Source organism: Thunnus maccoyii, chromosome 3, assembly GCF_910596095.1.
Source record: "Thunnus maccoyii chromosome 3, fThuMac1.1, whole genome shotgun sequence".
Classification (NCBI taxonomy): domain Eukaryota; kingdom Metazoa; phylum Chordata; class Actinopteri; order Scombriformes; family Scombridae; genus Thunnus; species Thunnus maccoyii.
This window is the reverse complement of record NC_056535.1, coordinates 10948014-10974700: the sequence shown is the minus strand read 5'-3', so window position 1 is coordinate 10974700 and position 26687 is coordinate 10948014. Positions and strand designations below refer to the sequence as shown.

The following is a 26687-nucleotide window of genomic DNA, read 5'->3' as shown; positions in this document are numbered from 1 at the left end:
TAAATGTTGACTGGTTTAGCAGGTTGCATCAGTCCTGGTTGACCATGGAAATAAAATCTACTCACAAAAAAACATAGTATAGTCCAATATCACATCTTTCATCTTAAATTCGCTGTAATTCAAACATGATTTCAGTTCCCTTGCTGATGCTAAGAAAAACAAAGTTGGTTTAGTATGTTATTAAATTAAATTACACTTTTAATGATGCAGGCTGCAACCAAATATATGTTTTAAGTCAGTGACACTTCTGGTCACGTCTTTAAAACCAGTCTCCTATTTTTCTCAGGTATTAAGTAACAGAACCTGAAGGCAGATTCTGCTTGCAGGCAGCGGTCTATTTAGACCCTTTTTTATGTACAGATGTTGCTGGTATGAATCAGATTTTCTGCATTTTGGATAAAATGTTAAAGTATATAAACTGCAGACGCCAAGAAAAACTAGGGTCAACAGAGCCTTAGACACGAAGGAGCCAAATCTGTGTTGACTGATAATCTGATGTATTTATGTACCATGAAACTGCAAATAATCAGTGTACGACAACAGTGTCAAAGTCTTTCAAGTCTTGTGGACATATGAACCTTTTTAAGGACACTGTATATTAAACGTAACTTCCTGAAGTTATCTTAATCATGAACTGCTGACAGGTGGTGCGTTTGCTTTGTTATACATTTTATCTTGTTTTATGTAAAACATTGTTTTACAAACATCAGCATTTCTGATCTAGTGTCTTTCCCAAATGTGTGTCAGTACTGTGGGCTACATATTTTCCTTGCTCAACATAAAAGCAGCTAGATGAAAGATACTTCTTAAAAAATGCTCGGAAGAACAAAGTCCAAATAATGATTTATCTTCTATCTCATCATTAATCTAGCAGACATTGTTTTATTGTTGAAGTAGATCCAGCAAAGCTGAATAGTGAGAGCACTATCTGGACTCACTTTATAACACTCAACTTGGATATTTGGGTAACCAGCACATTAAATTCAGATACAATAACTTCAACATTATGCAAGAAAACCAAATCCTTTAAATTTTGCTTTAATGGTGTCAGCTTTGAAAACATTTGCAGTTCTGTCATAAAAAACAATACATTAAAGCATATAATGTTTCTGATTTTTAACAATTTCAAATGGCTGAAAAGGAGACAAAAGGACAAAAGAGAAAAAAGACATACTCCAGGTAAAACTAAGTTGATTTTTATTGAAATGCCTTGTACATTTTCAGGTGGGCAGGATCAGATTTCACTCAAAATTCACTTGATTTTCAGTGGTTTTTCATTTTCCAAATACTGCCAGGGCATTTTTAAACTTAGTCACTTCCTCATTAAGACTCTTGATTAACCCTCTTCTCCCCTTCCTCCAATAATAATAATGAGTCACTATATGCTAATCGCTGTTGTTCAAACCCCATTTAAGTTTATCTGTCTTTGATAGGAGCAGAAATCTTTGGAGGGCTGCGAGGATGCCGCAGGTGATGGACAACATGTAAAGCCCTGGCCTCCTGCACTATTTCAGCGGTTGGAGTGGCACTCGCCAGATTCTGGAGAATGACCAAAAGAATCACCTAAAGAAAACAGGAAAAATAAACCAAAACACTGACCCTATATCCCACAGCTGTAATAAATGTAAATGTAGAGTGGAGCCTCTTGTGGACATTTTTATCTGCTGTTGTTACACCTCCAATATACAAGTGCTGATTTTCTGTCCAAAATAACTTCAGAGAAAACAAGCACATTAAGCCAAGTTTGCAATTACACTAAAGTTGACTCTGACAGCCGACAAATACAGCCAGTCTACTGCAGAGACTGACTGTTCGACAGGATGCCACAACCAAAATATATGTGGAACAGAACTGGCCCGTATTTACTTAAATCTCCAGTTTGCGGGGGGAAAAAATGGTGCTACATTTTTTCCCCCAATACAGGAGACAGACTCTTACATGTCCTCACTAGCTGAATATATTTCAGACCAGACTGCTGAGAAGGGGCTGACCAGCTGATGACTACAGAGACGTCAGAGTCGATACCCTTCAACTGTTGATTTTTTTTATTTAGGGGCACAGTAACTAAGTTCCTCTTCACACCCCAAAATGCAACATTATTGGATTTATTCTTCAGTGAATGAGAAACATATTCCAGTATAAATGAATCCTAAAATTAAGTCCCAATCAGAAATTTTTACTCCATGGATGCAGTACCAGAAAAGTATTTAATGTTTGGCAAACATTCTAACACAGGTTTTGTAAACAATTTTTCCCTTGTTGAAATAAACTCAAAAATAAATTTTCATTTTTCATAGAATCCATTCATCCATTCATTGAACTAAATATCTGTTTCAATGTTGAAAACAAAAAATGCTACTCTGAAATCTTTCAATGCTCTGCAGAACTCAAACTGAGAATCAAATACATTTGACATCATACAGATTTGTCCTCCGGTGAAGAGAAACACATACTGTTTGCCTGAAGAGGTGGGCGCAGTCTTTTCCAAGGTTTAGAGATGAACCATTCTGGAAAATTAATATTAGGATCCTCTATATCTCTTCAATTAAGATCAGGTACTGTTACTCCAGCCAGGTTGATCCTGAGTGCTCTGGCTGGTCAAACACTATAGCAGCTTTTTTTTTGTTGTTTTTCTTATTTCTCACTTTTTTTCCCCCTTATTTCTGTTTTTTTTTTTTTTACCTTTCACTCCACGTGATCCACAACCATACAAATACACAAACTCATACAATCTGTAACGCTCTGACGCCTTTCAGACTGAACATCTCTTCCTTCCTCCCCTGCTCAGACATGCTTGTGCACGCACACACACACACACACACACACACACACACACACACGCACGCACGCACACACGCACAACCTGTTGCCAGGCAGTTGTAGTTCCATTGTGTAGCCTGTGGGTCGGCCTAACTCGACGTTTGAGTGTAAACACCTTAAGGCACCCATAATGCACCGTGAACATTAAACACTGTTGGTGCAGGGAATACTGCCCCCTGCTAACAGGGGAACATACTCCTTTAGTTACCCCACCCTCACCACTCCACGTGGCCATTACAACTAAATTTACAATCCATGCACACATATTGTTGTTGCTTCTCAGCCAGCTCATTGATTTCTCCTGCCTGTCTCATTTCCTTCCTCTTCAAACTCAGCAGACACACGGCAGTGTGTTGAAGCAAGGTTATCCAGTACAGTTTTGTGTGAATAGAGAGGAAATGAGGCAAGAGAGACGTCATTGCCGAGTGAGATGACATATGGATCCTGCGTGCAAAATGGCTTCACAAAGTCAAAACACATAAGGCCCGCGGTAATTTTTTTTGCATTGTTTTCAACAAAAGTTAATATATCATCTGCGGACTCTTTTGCACTACGAGTCCCAAAATAAATAGATCTCCCTCTTTTTTTTTTTTTTTTTTACTTAAATACGTTATTTTCTCTGATGCTCAAAAATACTTTTTGTTCTTTTTTTTGCCAGATAAAGTCCTTCAAAGGTTAGAAGAGTTTAAAGATTTTCCCCAAACTCCTTCACACCTCATGTAGCCCCTTCCACTCGTCCAGTGGTATGAAATTCCACAGGAGCTCATTGAGAAAGCAAAAGATGGGGGGGTAGAGTCAGAGATTTTCAAGAATGCAGGCAACAATACTGCCTGTGGAATCAAAGATGAGAAAAGAAGGAAGGAATGAAGGATGATGGGAAAAAGAAAAAGGGGAAGGAAGGGGGGCTGTTGTGGAGGCAGTAACTGTGGGGGTGTTAATAAATAAGAGCCAGTTGGACACCCCCTCCTGGTTCGACACTCCATTCTCAATACTGATTAGTGAAGATGTTGTGGGAGGCCTGGTGGGCTGTGCTGTGCTCTCAGCACCAGGCCTGGGCTCTGCGCTGGTCAAAATCAGCTATTAGCCGCTTGATGTGGGCCAACTTGTTGTGCAGGTACTCACAGCGCTGTTTCTCCTCATGGTAGTTGGGGCTGTGCTGTAAAAAAAAATAAATAAATACACATAAGCTATCAATCTGACCACAACTCTTGCTGTATTTGACAAAAAAATCTACTAGCAAACATGTAGTTAGTAATCATGAACAATCCAAAGTTCAGTGGTCTTAAAAATAAAATAAATAAATCACCCTATTGAGGCTTCTGCCTTACTTACTTGTTTCATTTTTTTGTACTCTTTCAAGACTTCTTCTTGCACCTTCTGTAAAATAAAATAAAAACGATTTAAAAAATGATCACTTCTAATGCATATCATTCACAGATATTACAAACTTCACACCCTGCATTCACTTTGTAACAGGAAAAAGTATTTAGCCAGTATGGTTGAAAATACTGTAAATTTTATGTCAAGCTTAAACAGACATTAAACTCTATGTGATAACTTGGCACAACAGCAGCACAGATGCTCAGAATTTATCAATCATGATGACATTAGACATTAAAAGTGTTTGTTTCATGGTGGTTGCAGATCTCAGTGCATCAAGGAACACTTGGAAATGTAACACTAATCGTTTTAATTAAATACAAACAAAAAAGAATTATCCTGCCTCCTATGTTGCTCATCAATTTTGCATCAGCAAAAACAAAAAAACTGGCATATAACTGTGTAGATACTGAAATCAATGGAGTAACAGCAACATCAATCAAGTATATGCAGGCAAATGGTTTTGACCTGATACTCTTTGGTGCCAGGTACCAGCTTCCGACACTGGGTATCCAGCTGGGTAAAGCGGCGGGTGATGTTCTCCACACGGGCATGCAGTTGGCGGTACTCATCATACTCTGCATTGAAGTCATCCTTGTAGCTTTGTCGCTGGTCCGTGGACACCAACGGCATGTACTTTCTGTTAACATAGGAAAGGGAATTAAACTGAATTAATCTTTTGATATTGGATACACATATACAATTATTTCAGCAAAAATTGTCGTGCAAGACTAAAACCAGAACTCTACTATGAACAAACTCTCCCCCTAAATTTCCTCATCCTACATCTCTGTAAAAGTCACGATATTTAAAAAGGTTCTGTTTGTAAGAATCAGAAATTCCCTCTCATTAGTGACACTGGTGGCGGTTAAGTGAGCTGCAGTCAACATCCTGTTGCTTGCGCACTCGCTCGAGCAGTGGCGTGAGACTATTGCAGGATGTGGCATATCCAGGCAGCAACTCGCTGTGGTTTTGCTGTGAAATGTGCAACCTTTGGACTACTAACAGAAAAAACAAAAGGGGTAAGCTAGGTTCTGCTATCGATCTGGAGCTTGTTTTCTGCTCCTTGGTTGAGGAAATAATGTTGTCATTGCAGGGCTGTTTTGTTGTGAAATGTGTTGTGTTCGACAGAGGCAGCGAATTAGCTGGAGAGCTAATATCTACAGGGTGTTTTTAGTTGGATAGCACGGGTTTTTTTGTGTTGTTTCGTTATGCCAGTCATTTGTTGACGTTAGTGGGAGAGAGACAAGGCATTCTGGAGCGCGCAAAAACATCACCTCCCTTGGATTTTCGCGTAAAATCTGGCTGGGGTCTTTTACATAGAAATGAGTCTAAAGGCTGTTACCAAGAAAGTTGGAGAAAGTCTCATTTTAAGTTACATTACAACCCGTTCATTGGCTCATTGTCAATAAAAAAAATAATTAATACATGTAAATTGCGTCACAATTCTGCACATAGAACCTTTAAAGAGAGGTGGGAATCATGTTTTACATCTAGTGAGTTTTTCGACCTGTGATGTGGCATTGACGACACGTTCCTTTAAGTAATTACAAATGGTGAAGAAACTACAAAACAGTCCTAGTACAGTGATGACAGAAGAATACCAGACTGCACAGATTAAACACAGATGTGTTTAACGCTGCATCTAATTCTCAAGCTTGGGTCTATTATTAACATCCCCTTTAATTATGGTCAAATGTTTTAAACTGTGTGATTTCTTTTGTGTCAGAGATAAATTGAGAGACCTGAGAGGTAAAGATGTTCACATTGTAGCATAATAGGCCCTTTAAGATACTGTATATTTACAGTTACTCACACTACATAGTCAGGTATATCAACTGTAGATGAGAATTCAGTAGATTGGACTGGCTTCTCTTTCTCTGAAGAGTCTGAGGAGGAAAAAGTAAAGTGTTAGCATGTAAATACTACACTTACAATAATAATACACAGAATCTTTCTCTGTCTTTGACAAAAAAAATACAAGCCTTCAAGATTATTTATCCTTTTTTCTTCCCTTGATATATTAGACACTGCAGTTAGATGTACTGCTGCCACCCAACAGTCACAGCTGTTACTACAGCTGTTACTGACGTTTTATAGAGTGAAACTCAAAATCAACCGTCACCACAGGTGTCATAGGATCAGCACTTTCGTTGTGTAGTGTGAAACAACGTCAAGACTCCATGATCGTAAATGGGGCACAGACCTTGAGGAAGCAGCAGAGTGTCTCAAACTACCCCCACAACATTAACAGTATGAAGTGAACCAGAACTGACGATCACAGAGTAAAGAAGAACACGGATCAATGCCTCAGCATGTTCAGCCAAAATACATCATGCATCACAGTAATCAAACTGGGTGGGTCATAGGAGACTGTGTAGAGATAAACACTGAAACATGGTGAGCTACAATCCAAAGTCTGAAAGATAAACTGTCTGGAAACTTGGACAGAGGAGGCATGTCAGTCACAAGACATGCCAAAGCTGCTTGAATTAGTGAGTCCAAACACACACACACACATATATACACACTTACTCAAAGTTGCCCTAATGAAGCAAAGTTCTTAAAGTTGGACTCAAGCTGTATTTCAATGTATTTTTGGTTTACCATTATTTTCCACTGTGCTGTATTACATTAAAATACTTTTTACTGAATGTCAAAGGTCTTTGTTTTTGTTAATTTTTTCCAGAAATAAATGTTTGACTTTGATAATATATACACCTTTCTCTGTTAGTGTATCCTCTAATGTCTCCAGAGTGCTTTTAAACATGTGATGTAACACTGACCCACCCTTTTATAATACTATGAAAAGACAGGAATTTTGAACTCAATTTTTTTTTTAGAGAAAATGATAGCTAGGCAAATTAAAGGTACTGTATTGAAAGCAAGAAGAGGCCAAAGTACAAAGCAACACTCCACAGAGCTGCAGAGTTGGGTGATAAAAACTGGATTTGTTACTACGAGTGACCCCTTTAAAAATATTAATGTGTCTCTGAAGATGTGCCTTCAACTACATTAAACCAGTAATAGATCCAAATGAATGGGAACAAATTTCTCCCTAAAGTAACATTAAATTATTAAAAAAGGTGAAGTGCAATTTGGAAAATGGAAAATAGCTGATAGTAATGTGAGGTGTGCATGCAGAGCAGTAAATGGTCATTTTGAGACATTTGGTTCACCGATGCAGATAATTAACAAGACAGAGACACACCTTGATCTTTGTGAGGATTCTTGTCGATAACTTCTCTTTTCGCTTCCTCAGAACTGCGCTTCTTTTTGGCCCTACGACTCTCCTCAGCCTGCTCTGCTACACTGGGAGGACTACTGCCTCTTTCCGTCCGTTTCCCTTTCTCCCTCTCTCGATCCTTATCTTTGTGCTTTTTGGATTTCTTCTTGAACTTCTTGGTGGTACTGCTGGACAAGGGAGGGCTGCTGATGACAGTGGAGGTAACTGTGAGTGAGGTGCAAGGAGGAGGGCTGGGGGATGCAGCTGGTCTGGGGACTGGGATGGGCGGCCGATAGCGGTCCTGCAGGATCCTATCAGAAGAGAAGGGGCTGGGTGAAGGGTCCCTGCAGGAGGAACTCTGGTCCATGGGCAGGTCCTGGGTACCACAGCCCTCCGGGGTGCTGGGTGAGTTGGAGTTGGAGGCTGGGCTGGGCTGCTGGTGAGAGGGTGCAGGAGGGTGGGACGAGATGGGGAGATGGCTGGGAGGGCCCGAGGTGACGTTGGAGGGTAGGGACGAGCGTTTGGAGCCAGGGCTCCCCTCGTCCTCACGGCGGTCAGAGGAGGATGAGGATAAAGATGCGGCTGGCCCTCGATTGCTGAGGTGGGAGATGCGGGCTTTCTTTGGCGCCAAAGGATCTATGAAGTCAAAGTCTGGCTGGCGCTTCTGCAAGAGAACACCTAGAATTTAGAGGAAAGTTACACACTTCACTGTCTGTGTGTGCATGTGTGTGTATTTGTGCAGGTACCAGGGGGGACGCAGGGACACTGTCTTTGGGAGAACTGCTTGATGAGAGTGCCTCAGTAGGAAGACCTAATTTGCTGTTGAAGAAAGGAGAGAGTGGCATCAGTGGTGAACGGTGGAACAGAAAAGAAAGAGCATATTAACTATCATTACACCAGGCTCAGCTAATGAATTCATACTTGTATTAAAGCAATTGTTTGCAATGTGCTAACAAAAGCACAGAATAAGAGACTTGAAGCTAGCAAAATGGATCACATCAATGGATGATTTAAAATGTAATTGTTTAATAAGGAAAGAAAGGCATTAAACTGCAAATTAAAACCTACGAGTGTACTACATGAGAGGTGAGAACCTGTTGATAGACTTTAAAAATGCTCAACTATTCTTTTAACATAATCATTAAGCAATCACTCCCTCTAGGATTGAAAAGTGGCTGTTTAAAGTTAGTTTGGTTGCCTGTAGAGCACAACAGCTGTGGTCACCTTGAATACATGTCAGTGACAATGTGGTGCCCCGATGGTGACAAGTTTTCAACATAGAGAAAGAAAAATAATGACATCATATAAACTACTAAAACCAGTCCTGCAGCATACTTCACTTATCCACTGACCATCCCTCAGCTGCCAGTATACACAGCTGTACAGTCACAGGATATCTGGCAGGTTTGTGAACAGAAATTCATTAAACAAAAGTAAAAAAAAAAAACTAAAAAAAAACTAAAACTTTGGAATCCATTGTTACCAATATTAATTCAAGCAGCACTCAAAGCACCAACCAACTGTAAAACCAAAACCACATACAACCCTCACTTTAAATTATTACTTATACTTAAGTGTAGTCTCACACCATAAAGTGTAAATGCTTTAATAGTTAAAGTAAGCATGTCTTGAGGTTAAGAATGCATTTCTGTACCGAGCCAGGATCCGGTCAACCTGGACCTTCTCATCTTCAGAGTAGCCAGGCCAGTCTCGCTGGACATCACGGAAAATGAAGTCTTTCAATGAATATGTGTTGTCTTTGGGGTTCAGATTTGCCACCTGTTTCATATAGGCACACACATGCACACAATTTCAAAGTTAAACTACAATAGCATGAGAAGTATACATTATGTGTAGAAACTTCACATTTCCTGTGCTGGCCAAACATCTGTGTATGCAAATAATAATAACTATTATATGGCTTGTTTTGTGTCAAAGTGAATGAAGCCTTTACACTGTGAACCGGATGTAGATTTTTGTGTATCTCGGTCTCATGTTTAAAGAAAGGTAAGGGGATCTTTGGGATTAAATTAGACACTTGATGAATACAAGTACTAGTGTCAAATACCTAGTATCAGCTATTAAAGAACATAGTTATTACTGCCAGGCCATCTGTTTAATAGAGTACGTGGAACTATCAATCACTGGGCCGCTTCCCTTTTAAATTGCTCTCTAACTACTGATAAGACATATTATGAGACTCTAAAACCATAAAAAAAGAACAGCCATCTTACAGTACCTGTTGTAGGGTGGTCCCCAAGGAGTTTCTGTCCTTCTGGTTGATACCGTCCCGCTGCAAACGGGCAAGCACTTCCAGCTTCTTGTAGGACCTCAGCGCCAGCAGGTGAATGATGCGGTCCCGGAACGGCCGCTGGGACACGGGGTTGCTGGAAAGGCACTTGCGGATAGTGTTGGCTGGGTTGATGGGTGTGGATCGTTTGCGCTCTGGGACCACCTCTGGGGTTGATAGCGCAGGCTTACGAATATGGACTTTCTTTCCTAAAGAGAGAAAGTGTTTGTTTAATGTTAAATACCCCTCTTTCTCTGCAGTGACGTTAGCTAGCTGGTCTACGTCAGATTATCAAATATCTGTCATTTTGCTCAACACAGTCACAGACACCATTTACTGAACAAGAGAGAAGTTCCTCATATTTCAATTTAATAAGTAACAGGCAGAAACTACCTGCTTTGCCATGTAGACTACTATTACTTTTTTTCAGCTTTTCAAGCAGGAGGTCCCAATTGTCCTAATGTTCACACCAATTACCACCTGACACAACCACAGAGAAAGGGGGCAACCACTAAATTACACTCTATAATGGGCTGCAGTTCCTTGTATCAACTAAGACTAGTTTGGAAAAGTGATTGTGTGGAAAAGGCTAGGTGATTAGAACTCAAGACACCTCTGCTTCATGTTGCTGAGCCATGTGCTTAGTCAGGGTGTCTGTACATTTCCCTATACTGCTCCACAGTCATTATGAAATTCTAAAGCTCTTTAAGAGATTAAGGTTAGAGAGAGGAAGAGAGAAGAAAACCTTCCCCCTCCCTCCTTGTCAAAAACCAGAGACTAGGAGCAATGTGAGGAAGTGTAAGCACACACAATTTACGTTGTCCAATAGGCCAATGACAATTTGCTGCAGGTGAAAAGGTTATGTCAGTAAGTCGTCTCCTTCAGAAAGTCACTCTGCATACTGGACTGGATAACAACTTACATAGCAAGCACAACTAGATCCTATTAAAACCATGTGATGTTGATGACTACAATGTTCAAATTTGAACAGAATATTATCGCTGTATTCATAATTATTAGGATTGTGCAGCTCTCATTTAAAGGCTACAGACAAAGATAAAAATACAGTTACAGATTGTTACCTGAAGTTACCAGCCTGTGAAAACAAGTAGCTAAAAGCCCCCTCAGTAAATAGGGTGCTAACTCTATACAAGCTGTGACAAGCTTCTGTCCCACCCCTTTTCTCTGCTGCTCCTCTCGTTTCCCAGTTTCTATCTGGGCCACTGTATGCAAATCTATCCCCAAGGCCGAGAAAAACAGGCCTGAGGAGTTTTTAATTCAATTAACAAATTTTGTGGACTGAACTTGCCTTCTGGTCCTGGTTTCACAAAGAAGTGTTTGACAAGGTGTTAGATGTAACAAACCAGTTTTAAATATACAGATGGTCCACAGTTTACTTTGTATTCTTGATTAAAAAAAAGACTATTCAAATGGAAAAAATGTGGCTGTCCAAGCTAAATATGAGAATAACGGCGCATATTTTCAGATGTATTGTTCACATTAGAAGTGAAACAGTTATGTCAAGAATGTAAAAAGAGAACTAGAGAGACAAGTTAAAACCCTGACAACTTTCTCACATCCACAGAGCTGGCCAGTCACTGCATGAGGCGAGTGTGAATGTCAGATTACCAGTTTTGAAAAGTTACAGAAATGGCCCTACACAGCCCCTCTTATTCTGATGTTGTAAAGGTGTGCGGGGGGTTCTGAAGCTATTAAACTATCTGATAAGCATTTCTGACAGATTATACCGGCCCCTTTACTGTGTGCTGCTGAAGATTTGTCAAATGTAGCAGAGAGCACACACCAACAAGATGCTGATATGGATACAGCCATATTCAACTCTCCAAGCAAAATAAACGAGGTAAAATGTAAGAATTTTGCCAACAATAAGCATTCCTCTCCACTGTGCACATAGGGTTACTCATAGGCTACCACTATAATACTGCTTAATGGACATTTTAATGAAAAATATTTTTATAAAGTAATCAATTAGAGCTTCTGAAATTTAGTGCATTTTGTGGTCTAATGCATTTTGAATTTGGGTAATAACCCTTTTTCAAGTTTGGAAACAGTGTTGACAATACCTAACAATATTTTCTATTGGTGTCCTGAAATTTGAAACCTCTTAAACTTAAACAAATAATATAATCATCAAGATATTTCCTCCCTAGTTTTACTTTGCATTTTGTCAGACTTTGATAGCCAAACCATTTCCAAATGAGAGAGTCGTTTTTTTTTTAATCTGAACTACTATATTATCTTAGTCTTAAACCCAAAAAAGCAGTTTGACATTCACTGTAAGCAGGTACATACCTCAGTAACATGTGAGCCAGTCTTTCTTGTCTGGCTGCTGGTGTTAAATTTGTATGTGTTTTAAGCATGTATTTGTTTTGTAGTTGGGGGACTGTACAGCAAGTGTCAATAATGAGACTAAAAACATACTGAAATGAGAGGAAGGCAGGAAAGGGGAAAACACATTTGGCATGAAACATTACATCAGTGAGTTGTTTGAGTTGTTTTGTTGCCCAACCTGTGCTGTGTTGGTTAAGACATATGAGAGAAGCTAGTGAGAGTGATGAGCCAAATTAGGTTATCAAAGATTACTTTTTCTGTTCGGCTTGTGTGACTCAAATCCAGGCAGTGGCTGATGCCATGGACAGAAAACTTGTCTACATGAGTTTATGTTCGTCAAGTGTGATGGGAAAACAGTCTTAATTGGTTGCAGTAATATGTGTTAAGCACAGGCAACACTCACTGCAAGGACTGTGACACCTCAGCACTTTCTGTATCATTTTGGCAGGCTGTGTGTCAATGAAAAATAATTCAAAATAAAAAAATAATTCAACCTTTGGCCCTTATCAGTCAGACTGCTAATCTGGAAAAGACTGAGATGGCAGAATAGCTTAGTCAGTAGCAATAATGGCTTTGAATGGAGTCAGGCTGTCAGCTTTCACCTATTCAGTCTCTCAAAAGGGGCTGGGTTTGAAAAGAGAGGAGAGGCGTTGATAGGATGTAAAGCCATGCTGGTGAGTGGGGATTCAACCTGGCATCTGAATGTGGGAGTTGCAAATCAGAGGCTTGATGATTTTAGACAATATGTAAAAATGTATCGAGGGCCTTGCCTCTGTACTGGCCCCCAGGCTTGATGACTTTGGTCCCACGTTCACGTGTGTCCTCCACAGCCTGGGTCATACGCTCCCGGGTCACCTGGTAGGAGTCATTAGTGGCGCACACTGTGACCTTGTCCTGTACCGTCTCCAACAATGACAGGTGTGAGGCCCCTGAGCTGCAGACAAAGAGGGAGTATGAGAAAGAAATGTGAGGCAAAGGAGGATTACGTTCTAGCAATGTGTAGTAAGACAGTAACTGTTGATTCAGCTGACCAGTGATTACCATTACCTTGACACATACTGATGGATGCACTCAAAGCTTCCCTGAGGGTTGTCCTTGCCCACATTAGACAGGTAGAAATCAAAATTGTGGGAGGAGTTTGAGGAGGAATCGGTCTTGGGAATTTTAATGTGCTGTAAAAAAAAAATCCACACAAAAATGGAAAAAAAAAATAACTTATTGTTTCCTGCATGGTGTCTGAAGTGATTACTTGAAGTGAGGAGGATCATCATATACATGGTGTTAACTTTTTAATATATAGCTACCATATATTAAACCCTACCATGTGGTAAAACTCACCTTGATTTTCACCTTATAATCTAACATGTGTGCATGTGCATACAGTTCAGATGCACATCTGGGCTATGTGGTTTGATGTGAACAACATAAGAACTAGCATGAGACAGGAAGGTGCGTGAGGACCCAGCAGCTAAGGGAAGGCTGTATGTGTGTCATGTGCGTCATGGACTCCGAGCAGTGCATGACAGTGTTAACAGACTTCAGAAGGGTCTGAAATTAGTTTGTGTGTACATAGAGGACACAGCTGATGTTATAAATCATAAACATTAATCACCAACTCAAAACTAGCTTTGACAACTACATGTGCAATGATAATAACTAAAAATGTAACAACAACATTAATTCCAATATAACAATGATTTTTGAGGCAATACAAAACTTGTCCTTTGTGTGAAAATACTATAAATATTGTAAAGTAAAAAAAAATGGATATATTGAAATGCTGAATAAATAACTATGATAAATAAGTTCAATTTCTGAATGCAATGCATTCTTATACCATGATTAATGTATAGTCTGATCACTTAATAAATAAACACACTTGTTGTTATGCTATAATAAACGTATACCAGTAACATAGATCAGTGTTAACTGAGTAGCTGAACAGTGTAAATCAGTGGTTCCATTGGTTCTAAGACACTTGTGTAGAGGCATCTCAATAAATAATGAATACAACTCAGTGAATGAACAAATTAATACATAAATTACATGTCATTAATAAATACCAAATTAAGCTTGCTGGTGACAACCTGAAATAAAACTAGAGTTTTATTTATTCCACATCAGAAATTCACAATTGGGAAGGTGATCGCTCACCTGACTCCTATCATAAAAAGGAAAAAAAGTGCTTACTCCTTGGAGTCCCTTGAATTGTATCGTTGGCCGTGAAGAAGGTACATTCTGAAAGTGAAGGGAAACAACAGTTAAACACCTACTGATACCAAAGAAATGTGAAGGACCTTTGCGAGAGCTATTCTAGTTTGGTAGGTTATTAAGTACAGCTACACGAAACCAAAGTAAGAAAACACATAGTCTAGAACCTGCAAGACATGTTACACTATTTGACTGACACTTCTGAACTCATTTGGTTGCAGCAGCAGCAGCAGAGCCTTAGGGTCCTGTTACACCAAGCAGACCTAGCAGACTGTCAATAAACTGTCTTCATAATCCCCAAAAAGCAAACAAACAAAACATATCCCTGAAGATCCTGCATCACGTAAAACTAAACAAAGTAGCTTGTGATTTTTATTTTATGGGAATCTATTTACAGTGTTGTTTTGTTGTCAGCTTGTGGCTTTTCCCTTGACTTTGCCACGATTTATTATGCTTAATGGGATAAATGCACACCAGTAAGGGCTGACTAGTGCCAGTGTTGCTACACACACCATGAGTTAGTTACAAAATACTTGATGACGGGCCACTAGCAGCCAGTGTTTGGCACGGTGTCTCAAAGTTTCAATCTACAGAGCAACCATGTTAATTTTCTTCATTTTAAGAGGTTAACAGGTAGGTGGTATGATATGTAAAATCGATGATATCTGAACACAAGTGTCTGAACTTGGACAACACTCAAACACAGTGGATATTTTGAAGAGGTTATTTCTGAAACATCTTTGTTTTGTGTAGGCTTGCAGGTTTGTGTTGGTGGCTACTTGAAACGGCGCTGACAGCCACAAATATGCAGAGGCTTCTCTGCTGCAGTGCAAGTTGGGATAGGAAAGCGTAGCGACTCCCTGCTTCTTCACACAGCTGAAGCCAACAGAAGAACCAGTTGGCTAAAATCATAGACTTCTAAAATGCTGCTTCAAACTGGTTTGAGTAGAATGTGCATTTTATTAACAACAGCTTCTCTGCATTCATGGATATTGAAAAATATGCATGCCAACTCATACATGAAACAAGATGGAGATAAACAAAGATAAAAAATGTGTATTTTCAAATCAGACTGAAAGAACCATGTCACAGTTGTGTTAAAGCTAAGCTACTCCCAAGCCAAGACTGACTGACTGACTCCCTCCCCCACCATCACACACTCACTCACACACATACACACACACACACACAGTTCTGATCACATTTCACATCACCACAGAAAGACAAAGATAGCCAGCTTCCATAGTTCGATCACTGGTTCAGCTACAACACACATTACTGAGAGGGACAGAAACAAAAAGCAGGCAGTTTTGGCTGCTCAGTCAGCAAGAGATGGCAGGCTGCCGTTCAATGCAGCGTATAGACCAACATTACCACATCCAATAAGGTTGTAGCATGGGCTGGTCACAAAAGAATTCCTTCAACTTAGTGATCACTCGATTTGCCAGTTGTCAGATACAGACTAAATAATCATTTTATATTGTGCTTTATATCTACAGTTTTAACATGAATTTCCCTACAAGCAACGCCTGCATTATACCGGGCTGACAATGAGCAAAAGTTTCACATGCAGGGGTGTGAATAGTGTGCGACATGCATATTTACACACACACTATGTGCTGTAAAAAGCAGTCAGAGACCTCTGAACACTACAGCCCCATGCTATGCGACAGTGCATCAGCCCTGAGTGGAGACCTAGGCCCAGTCAGTGTTATATAATGGCGTTGTTGTTGGCAGAGTTAAGGTCAGGTAACTTGGCTTCAGGCCTCCGCACCTCAGACTGCAGAGGTATCTCCAGATTAGCTCACCTGTGTAGCACCTCTACAAGATTACACCATTTGTACAGTTCAAGATTAACAAATTATATTTAATCTCCAGAAGGTATGCAAGTGCCCTATTAGCACACTCAGTTTCAAAAGCTTTTAAATGACTGGCGGTGTCAAGCTCAGGGGTGAAATGCAGTACATGACGAGGTAGTTTGCTGAAAGCTTAAAAAAAAATAAAATTAAAAAAGTACATAAATACATAGTAATGCATTTGAACAAGATGACACAGACAGCAAGGGCAAGTATCCAAATATTTTTATGTATAGAGGTTGTTATATTTGTAATTGTTGGCCTACTCTTGACATTAATTGGTACATATATGCACAAAAAACGTCAGTAAATGTCAGACAAGCCCAAATGAAAAATGTGTACCATGTAAACCCTTGAGGCACTTACTCAAATAAGCTACATCCTCCAGCTACAATGTGGCAGTTTGTTGGACTGCAACATTTTATAATAAAGTTAAGCAGTTATGAGCCTCATATCCTTTCCAGGTTGTGATGTTAGGTTTTCTGACTAACGCTAGCTAAAACTTCTAACCATATGGTAAGCAGGCCAGACAGCGACATGCTTGAAACGCCAGTAACTTGTAGCGTTAATGAAGTTACATTAGTCATAATCAGTCTGTATATTTGCACCCAGGCGCTGACAAAAATACAACCTCGTCGAATTAAAGTTCACGTTTGTTAACCAAGTGTTTGCGTTAAACACTCAGTTTATGAGACGTGTCACCTTCTTAGTTTATAAATATGTACTCTGATGACGGGTGTATTCGTCGATATGAAATTACCACTTTCCTAATTTGGTCAAAGTAACGTTAGTTTGGCAAGAAAAAAAATGGACAGCACAGCTGCTTCAGACTAACGTAAAGCTAACGTCTGCTAATCAGTGTCTGAGTTTAACAACAGGGTTTCCAGGTTAAAAAACATTTGTCAGTTCGTAAAACCTGGCCAGAACATAAGGCCAAGGTCTCATTTATCTTGCTCAGTTGATTAATTTAAAGACACATGACAAAATATGATTAAAAAAACAAGCAGAAAGTCGCTCTGCCAACAGCTTAGCTAACTTCGTAGCTTTAGCTGTGCGTGGCAGTTGGGCTTCCCAGCTGAGACGAGCCGTGTCAGCCCTGACAGTCTGGGCTCATTTTAATTGAAATAAACGGCAGATTCACTCACCATGCAATTTTGGTAGCTCTCTATCGCTCTCAGTGCTGTCTCGGTCAATTTGACGTGTAAAACGGTGATTCTATCTGCGCTCTGTCGGCCACAATTTAATCCGTACCTCCCATCCTCGGAGAGAGCCGCCATCTTTACCAGCCCTCCACCATCGTCCCTCTGAGGCTGGAGCATTTAGCAGCCCGGCTTCCCTGAGCTCTCTCCGGCCCGGGGAGGGACTACAGCTGCTGCCTACACGGCTGGTTACACTGGATTGGTCCTCACTTGCTAGCTTGTTAGTTTTTCACTTCCACACTGCCACAGTAGCTAACGTTACACTTACAGTATGGCATATATCATCGTGCTTTGATATTATTGTCCTTTAACATATATTATTGTACTTAAGAAGTGTACCAGGATTTGCTTTACTTCTTCAACTGGGGTTTGAGTGTGTGTTACAGAACCAAAACTGGGGCCATTACTCTTTTAAACCATTATAAGAAAAAGAAAAAAAAACTCTTGCAGCTATAGTTTCCTTTTCCCTGTATGCCCAAAGGCTCTCTCAAACGCACACATGTAGTTACCTCTTGGCAAAACTGCCTCTGCCTGCTCTATTCTGCTGACATGGTAGAACTAATTCTAGCCTACTGAAGCTGTTAAAGGTAGCTTTTGTAGACTAAAGGCCTACTGTATCGTGTCAACTCTCTCGTCCAAAGACAGTTTAGCAGGCCCTGTAATAAATATTGACCTAATCTAAATACAAGATAGTGAACTACTTCACTATTCTGTATGTTGGCCTGTTATGTACAAGACTTTCTGCACATTAATCAGTTGACAAATGGATTCCTCCTATTTCTCAAAATAAACTGCCAAACACAAACATGCACAAACACTCTGTGAGGTTAATAAAGTAATAAATGCTGCTTAGTAGTTTTACCAAGCAGTAATGCATTCAATCTTTTATTTGAGCTACTTTTAGGAGCTGTAGCCCCCATGCACCCACTAAATTCTTATAATGTGCCAGAGTCACCCTGGACCACTTTTTCAGAGCCATAATTGGCTTATAATCCTCTTTCTTGTGGTTTCTTTAATGATGTGGGATATAATGTGACATCAGCACAATGGGCACAAAGTGTGCCCCCCAGTGAGTGGCACCTCCACTATCTCCCAGTGTCACTCCCCTTGACCTAGTGATTAGGGCAGCATGTTTTGGTGTGGCATAGCTTCGGGCAGGGTGGGGAAAGGCTTGTGTGAATCCAGCAGATTACCATAGCTGTTCACCGCACCCATCCCCCTGACAAGTCACACACACACACACACACACACACACACACACACACACACACAGATGTTAAACTATTGGAAACTTCTTGCACATTAACCCATCAACAAATCGATTCTTCCTATTTCTCAAAATAAACTGCAATAAACTTCACAAGCACTGTGTGAGGTTAATAAAGTCTGTTTGAAAATTCATACATGTGGACAGTGTCAAATCTGTAACAACACCTTTATCTACTCAACAATAATGAAACACAACTCTGACTGGGTTGACAGCTTTGCCTCAGAGCATTGCATTTCCTGTATTGTGCTTTCACTTTGTTTAAATACGTGCTAATTTTAAATACCAAGTCTGTTTAATCCTGAAGGTGCTCTGGTTTGTCTGACAGGCCGCCTGCTGTGCAAACAATTAAATAAAGGCTTTAGGGTGGATAGGTCTCATTGATTTTAGGGCTTTTGTGTTTACTGAAGCCCTGAAGGTGTCACCTGATGGAAGCTTAAGGGCACAGTGTGAAGAATAAGTTAAAATTACACACTCTTTGTTTAAGGCTAAACATTAAACCCAGGAAGACTACTGATAACTGTTAAGTTCTTCTTAATTGTGTTACTAGTTTGCCATGAAGAGGGAGCACTGACTAGTATTTTCAAAGGTGGCTAAATTAGTTGTTCAACATAGGGGTGAATTAACATTGCTCAGTCCTTACTCACTGTTTTTTTCTTCTATATTACTTTTCATTAAAGTTCTGAGTAACACCAGAGATATCCGTCTACCCCTCAAGCTCCTCTGAATAACTACAGAGGTTAATCATTAGTAAGTGTATTATTCGGCCAGACTCCGGTTTTGGTGCTAATCAGACATGTTTTAGTGGCTTGAGCCTCGAGCCAAAAATCAGTAAAGATGCTACTTTTCTGTTGCAAGGTCAGAGTCTTTCCATTTACAATTGCTGTTTTCTTTTCAAAATCTGATTTGTCCTTCCCATGTGACCCTTTACTATTTTGCTAATGAAGGAAAATCCAGCAAGTAGTGCTACCCACACCCGCTGAAAAAAGTGAATGAAAAGCTTCTCTGATGAACATCAACTAAGTCAATCAGTCATCATCAAACTTTGCTGTTCTGTGTCTGGTCATATGTTCATGTGGTTCTGATTATGGTTAAACATTGATAATGATTGAATTAGTTTTTCATCTACGTTGCCAATTGAGTTGTTTGTTGGAACTACAGTATGTTTGCACAATAACGGTTTTAAAATATTGTCTACGCGGTTTAGTCAACTTTAGGCAAAGAGGTATTGACTGAACACATTCACATGTAAGTTCAAAGATAGGTCATCCTAATAGAGCTGGGGTTAAGTGCGGTACTTACTGAGATCATACTGTATGATTTGTCTGTGGCATTTTGGCAGATGAGAATCTGCCATGTGATGTACAACCTGAATTGGCTCATTACTTAAATTACCTTAATATGTATTTACAATGTTGTGATTGAGTACACAACACAACTGAGGCGAAGGGGAATTAAATCATCAACACCTACTCGTGACTGAGTAATTGCACCATCATCAAAAAGCCTCCAGCAGTTCAGCGTACCTGTAAGTGACCTGTAACTGAGACTAATAAGCAGGCGTGGCGGTGGCACAGTGGCTCATTAGCAAGCACTGTTGCCTCACAGCAACATCCTGGGGTTGGGTTTTGTCCAGATGCTCCAGCGCCCTCCTTCAGCACAAACACATGCAGGACAGGTGAGCTGAAGACTCCACACTGCCAAATTATCCTCGTGTTCACTGTCTGTAAATGTACAGGACTGATTTATAGCACAAAAGAGAGGAGAGGTTGACTCACCTTGACTTGCTCTTGTTGTTTGTGCAGTCATAAATTGGTACAGGCCCATGCCAGACACATTCACATGAGTAAAAACAAAACAAGACCGGTGGTAAAAAACAAAAGTTACACCTTGAGCTCATTATTTTGGGGACAAACTATTAATTAGCCAATTACATAATAAACAGTTGTGCTAATTGATGGGTTTTATTTAGTTGTGTTTGAGCAGGTCACAATTGTTTTAAACCAACAAACACACAGACTACACTGTGTTGACCGATAGCAAATTGAAGGAAAGTTACTTTTTTTCACTTTTTTTATTAATGTAGTTTTGGCTAGTGTAACTACTACAACTACTACTTTGGCTAGTGTACTCACAAGTGTCATTATAGGGATGGCTGACTGCTTTATAATAGGAAAAGAAATACAACAAGTGTCAGACAGCTTTTAGACCGTACCGTTTGTTTTTGCAGAGGTCAGAACTCTTTACATTATGATAATTGCACGTGAGCCTCTCTGTATAGCTACAGAGGCCTATTTGTTATCTTTGTTTGCACATGGGAGATTTCCATCTGTTATCATTCAATAAAGTTATTTTAATGTTGATAATCTTGGAAGCAAGGCGTGTTGGTTTTTCTGTTGAGGATTCCTATACTGCCTATTCCTCTGCTTTAAGTTATGCTGCTGCCAACAGGCTCCTTGACCACCAGTAAACCACATGACAGGGATTAAAGCCAATAATTCTTTAAACTGCTTTGCATTATGGCATGAAAAGGGGCACTCAGTATGGATAGCCAGCAGGTAGCCTGTGTAAAAAAAAAAAAATGTGCGTGGCCAGCAGTGATCATCTGGATTCTTAGTGAAAAACAATTGAAAATTAGTCTCATAGGATTATCTGCAGTTCACCTCCAACTTCAACTCCACGTGGCGATCTGGCCCTGAGGACAGATTCTGTTGGCAGTGAGAAAGAGCCATCTGCTGCTGTTTAACCCTCCCATTAAAACACAGCACACAAGGATGAGAAAGCAGAGTGTGAATGTGGGAGCGTGTTTGTGTGTTTGTGTGTGTGTGTGTGTGTGTGTGTGTGTGTGTGTGTGTGTGTGTGTGTGTGTGTGTGTGTGTGTGTATGTGTGTGGGAGAGGGAGAGGGAGGCAGACACATAGACAACATAACAACCACCTACATGAAGCCATTTGAGTTTACCTTTTACTTCACCGCATAGACGGGGGAAAATAACAGTTTTTATGAAAAACGTCTTACATAGATCCTGAACCAGTTTCAAAACTGTTTTTGCTTTTGCTGAAGCTTATACACGGTAGCTTCTATACATGTGTAGCTTGGAGAACCAGCATCATGTTGTATCCATTTTCCCCCTCACCTGGTATTTAAAGACCTTGAAACAGCAGCTCTTGCAGTTAATGATTGGCCACTGCGGGGAAAGTGTGCACTTACACTGTTGACTCTTATCGCAGCTGACCACAAAGCCACTGGAGCAGTATCTCCGAGGCTGACATTAATGGAGAGGACAGTGTTTCGTTTAAAGAGACAGGTCAATTTCTTTTTTGTCTGGTGTGGGGGAGATAGTGAGCATGTAGAGATGCCGTTCACACAAATGGCTCTTTAATTGAGAGCAGATTGTGCAGTTTGCTTCTGTGTTATTTCAGGCAGCATTTACTAGCAAAGAGATCAGAAAATGAAAAGACAATTCCAAAGTGCGGTAAAGAAAATGCAAATGCGTGCTTGAGCAGAGATCCTCTCCAAAGAAAATTTAACACAAAAACAGTTGTCCTCAACATCTGTACTGCTCTCTCTTTTCCTTATCGAAAGCCTCACATTGCCTCCCCAAGGAGACTAGCCTCTGCACAGGTACATCAGCAGACAGGTCCGAGTCCCACCAGCTGTACTCTGGTGACAGCACGCAGGTCGGCCTGTGATCGATCAGGTAGCGGTTCAGGTAGCTCTCCTCGAGGCCCCTGGCCGTTAGCCCGTTAGCCTGGTCCTGCAGAATGAGCAAAGAACAGGCACGAGCCAGTTTGTACATTTCAGAAACCAGCCCTCCATACAGCTCAGAGGTGTAGTAGTAGTCTCCTTCATCCTCCTCTACGCAAGCTGATGAGACTTCTTCGACTTCGTAAGGAAATGCATTTCGTGGCATCCCATACAGCTCTGGGTGCAACGTGGCCACGAGATCTCCAAAGATTTCTTCACCCACAGGGGCCACAAACTCCTGGTCAACGTCAGCACAGAAGATATATTCAACCTCACTGCCAATTGGGTTTCTGATGGCATCAGCGAGCAGAGTCATACGGCGCTGCGCCAACCTTCCCCACCCAGGCAGCTCCGCAATAGGAACAACCTTCAGCTCTCGTTCAGGCCCCAGCTCAATGGAAGGATCCAATGAACGGGGATTATCTGTGAGAATGTAGTATGTGACCATCTGACCAGGGAGAAAGTAGGTTTCCGCTGAGGAGAGGAAACGCCGGATGTACTGCGCATAAGTTCCCACCACTAGGGCTAGTAGACCTGTACGAATTCCCTGTTGTGCATATTTGGTCCTACGCCAAGCTGAGCTGCGGGTGTCACCCCACACTAAAGGAGCACCCCAAGGTGTCTCTACAGGAGTTTGTGCTGGTGCTGCCTTGACAGCGGCCATGTCTGTCATTCCTCTTCCCCCAGCCATTTCCACGGCGTGAAAGTAAGGATGAGGTGACTTCACACTGACACCGACTTTACGTCCATGGAGGAAGTCTAAGGAGTCAAAATACACAATTTACTATTTCAACACAAAAAAACATTTTGTCTGTAGAAGAAATAGCAGTGGCAGTTTTTACAAAGTATACTGTTGTCATTGAAATGATTTTCACCATACATGCTGCATATTTGCAATCTGTCGGTGAAAGGAATGAACCTTTCTGAAAGAGACAAAAAGCTATTTTCGCTTAGTTTAACTGAGGTGACTGTAAAACTGGACAACTATTTTACATTTACTGTGCTAGAAGCAAAATATTTATGTGCATTTGTAGTGTTCTGGCACAACATGTTAGAGCAGCACAAATTCTTCTGTACACTTACATATGATAAGAGACAGTAGAAAGCCGTACAGGACCAGCTGTAGTCTGGTCACTCTGACTGCTCCTATTTGGAGGACAAACACACAAATGCACATGGATAAACACATGCACATATACAGATGAGATAACTGAAATAAAAGAGATTTTGATATCTCGATTGTAGGCTCATGTTAAATTTTCCTTGATGCAATTCAAAATTTACACAAAAGTGGTTGCATATAAAAGCAAATGTAATGAAATCAGTGATAGCTGCTATGCTCTTCAATTAAATACATGCTACTTATAAATGTTCCTTTAAAACCCTATCAGGTAGAAAGACCTGAACTCACCGGAATGAAAAGAATGTGCTGCTGAAGTAATATCTCCCTTAGAAAATGTAGCAACCTGTGATTGCACCAATAATGTAATATAATCGTCAAAGCATGTGCAATACTGCAATATATATGCTTTACACTATAGCCTACACAATACACTGCATGTGTATAGGCTATATAACATTACTTGATAGTTATTCAAGCCAAAAGGTGTGTACGATGGATTGAAATGTATCAGGTAGTAGTGTAAGACATGGATATGTGTGGGACAGTGTTTTTATTTATATACTTAAATAAAATTCTAATTCGTAGAATTCTGTCTAACTATTGATGTACAACAAGATAATAAGAGTGTACAGAGTGAAGGACAGGGCAAAGTCCTGTTCTGATTTTGAGGAAGTTAAGTAAAACGCTAAGTGATACCTCAACTGAACAAGCTGGGATATACAACGTAATAAAACATTGCCATCTACAGCTGCATGAGTAAAGATAAATAGCAGAGGGCAGACAGGACTGATGGCTGTTAGAGATTTAAGAAGATAGATTGGAATAGAGCCAAAAGTTTCACATGACTTCATGAGATAGAACTTGAGTGGAAGCACAATTGAGTGAAAGTAGATGTTTATTCACCACATACGTTCTCCTGATGTGCATCACCAGCCAAGAGATTTAAGACGAATGCACAAGACTTCTTGAAATAATCAAGTGCTCGAATTGCCTTCCTGGACATATTTTCAGGATCAAATTGCTCATAGAAAATCTCTGAGAAAAGCTTTGAAAATCGTTGGTATTTCATTTGCTTGCTGGCTCAAACCTGAGTCTCCTCGTCTTAAAGGCAAGTGCTTTAACTGAGCATGAACAAATACAGCAGTCACAAATCAATGACAAGTGAGGGAAAACAATGACACAAGTAGAAGAGGTGGAGCAGTTGTTGAGGTTGTACTGACCTGCGGGCGTCTTGCAGAATGGGAACAGCGCCATACTGTGACCTGCTGCTGAACAAACACACAAACCTTTGTCTGAGGCCACTATTTTTGCCAAAAAAATCTCTGCCTGCTTCTCTCTGTCTCTCTCTCTAATGCTCTCACTCTGTCTCTTCCTGGAAATGTGCTGTTTAACTCACAGTTTTCCGCCCATGATTATTTTTTTTATGCCTTGCCTCCTCTCTTTCCCTCTCTTCTCTTCTCCTGGCTTTTTAAATATTTTCCACTCCCTTTTCTTCACGTATTTGCCCCCCCTCCATTCCTCCTTAAGCTTTTGCAGTATTCAGTTTTGAAGCAAAACCAAAGCACCAGATGTGTTGGGAATCTGGGCAAATGGGAGGAGTTGAACAGGAAGAGTAGACACAAACAAGGAAAGAAAAAAGTATATATTGAAAGGTAAAGTTATATACACAGTGCAGAAAGAAGTAGATTCTGTATGAAAAAAAAACTTCAGTCAGCTCAACAACTCCCAATCCCAATAAAAGCTCTGTAGACCTTTATTGCTAAACATTCATTCTCTTCACATTGAGATGTCAGTTTACACATCTCATGATGTTGTGTAGAGGAGAATAAGAGAATAATTAGGACGTAGAAAGACATAAAACTGTATTATGAACCATACTGTGTTGTAATGTTGTATTTTTTCTGTCCACAAGGTGGTGGCACTCAATAGAAAATATAATGAAAAAAGCATGTCAACAGTAAACATAGATGGATAACACACTTTTTTTTTTGTAATCTCCCTTATCAAGCTATTATACTGTGTAATGTTATTTTCAAAGAGGATATTGAAAGACCATGTCAGAAAGATATATTGTCAAAGATATGACTTTTATATGAATAAAAAGCCCTCAAAAGGATGTTTATCATCTAGTTCCTGAATTCTACATGATGAAATTTCACATGCGTTTGAGTGAAACAATTATTTTCTGCACTAATTCAGAAAGACTGAGGGCTAAAACATGAATGGACACTTGCAATGGTGTTTACTGTCATGCATACTTAAGTCTACACTAAAGCCACGCTAACAGTTCTGTGAGGCTGTATTTAGGCACAGCGGCCGTTTGAATTAAAGGCTAACGTCAGCATGCTATCATGCTCACAATGACAATGCTAACATGCTGATGTTTTGCAGGTAAGTTTTTTCCCTGGTCACTGGTCACATTTTTAGTTTAGCATGTTAGCATGCTAACACTTGCTAATTAGTACTAAACACAAGGTAGCCTACAGATGAGGCTGATGGGAATGTCATTAGCTCTGCAGGTATTTGGTCATAAACTTAAATATTGGACAAATTAGAATTTTGCACTTTAATTACTCAATTTTCATAATATAGTCATTTTACATATTGAACAAAATAAAAATTTAATTTCTCATTAATTGCAGCCCTTTAGTCTAATTTATCTACTTTAACTTTAGCCATAGCTGCTGAAACTGTATGCTGCTAATCAAAAAGACTCAAGATGTCACTTTGCAATTTATTACGATAAATCTCTTATTTTTGTACATCCATACAGAATTTGCAACATAATATTGGTTTGTGTAAACAACTTTGGACTGAAGCATCAGTCAAAAACAAAAAACATAAAGAAAAACAGCACAGGCTACACTAAAGAATGGATAAATTACAGGGTGCACATGAAGCGTTTTCTTTCATCATCTTTTTCCTGTCACCTTGTTGGCAGAGAAGCGGGGCAGGCAGTTCCATGCTGGAGGATAGAGACTCTGCATAGAGGCTTCATAACTATTCATGTCATAAAAACTTACACTAGCATCTGTAAATTGATCGACACCATGTGGAGATGAGTATGCACATTTATTACAGCATATATTAAGGCGTTCAGGATGAATGTGCTTGAAGGTTGCAGTGCAGAGCCCCTATTCTACACAGTATCTGGTTGGCTTCTGAAGTGTGATAGGTCCATTAATACCAAATAAATAATACCCGAGAAGTGGTTCAG

General features: G+C 40.1%; 2 protein-coding genes across 2 annotated transcripts; both read right to left on the bottom strand.

Moving 5' to 3' along the window:
- Positions 1–1180: 1180 nt before the first annotated feature.
- On the bottom strand, positions 1181–17530 carry ell2 (elongation factor for RNA polymerase II 2). The gene is made up of 12 exons (XM_042406845.1): positions 17281–17530; positions 14259–14306; positions 13116–13240; positions 12839–13002; positions 9666–9925; positions 9081–9205; positions 8173–8245; positions 7412–8090; positions 6017–6089; positions 4669–4840; positions 4153–4197; positions 1181–3976 (listed from the first exon to the last, which is right to left on the bottom strand). Exons 1-12 carry the CDS (start codon positions 17452–17454, stop codon positions 3860–3862), a joined length of 2055 nt encoding a protein of 684 aa, XP_042262779.1. The 5' UTR covers positions 17455–17530; the 3' UTR covers positions 1181–3859.
- A 4034-nt stretch (positions 17531–21564) lies between these two features.
- On the bottom strand, positions 21565–24872 carry LOC121894475 (globoside alpha-1,3-N-acetylgalactosaminyltransferase 1-like). The gene is made up of 3 exons (XM_042407089.1): positions 24691–24872; positions 23431–23493; positions 21565–23106 (listed from the first exon to the last, which is right to left on the bottom strand). The coding sequence occupies exons 1-3, from the start codon at positions 24722–24724 to the stop codon at positions 22148–22150; spliced, it is 1056 nt and encodes a 351-aa protein (XP_042263023.1). The 5' UTR covers positions 24725–24872; the 3' UTR covers positions 21565–22147.
- Positions 24873–26687: the final 1815 nt, after the last annotated feature.

Excerpts from the sequence above, each read along its gene's own strand:
- LOC121894475 (XM_042407089.1), bottom strand. The coding sequence starts at position 24,724 with ATGGCGCTGTTCCCATTCTGCAAGACGCCCGCAG. Across the intron at positions 23,494-24,690 it reads ATTCTGCAAGACGCCCGCAG|GAGCAGTCAGAGTGACCAGA; the intron begins GTCAGTACAACC and ends TCCTCCAAATAG. Across the intron at positions 23,107-23,430 it reads TCTACTGTCTCTTATCATAT|ACTTCCTCCATGGACGTAAA; the intron begins GTAAGTGTACAG and ends TTGACTCCTTAG.
- ell2 (XM_042406845.1), bottom strand. The coding sequence starts at position 17,454 with ATGCTCCAGCCTCAGAGGGACGATGGTGGAGGGCTGGTAAAGATGGCG. Across the intron at positions 13,241-14,258 it reads AATTCAAGGGACTCCAAGGA|CACATTAAAATTCCCAAGAC; the intron begins GTAAGCACTTTT and ends TTTTTTTTACAG. Across the intron at positions 8,246-9,080 it reads GTTGACCGGATCCTGGCTCG|CAAATTAGGTCTTCCTACTG; the intron begins GTACAGAAATGC and ends TTTCTTCAACAG.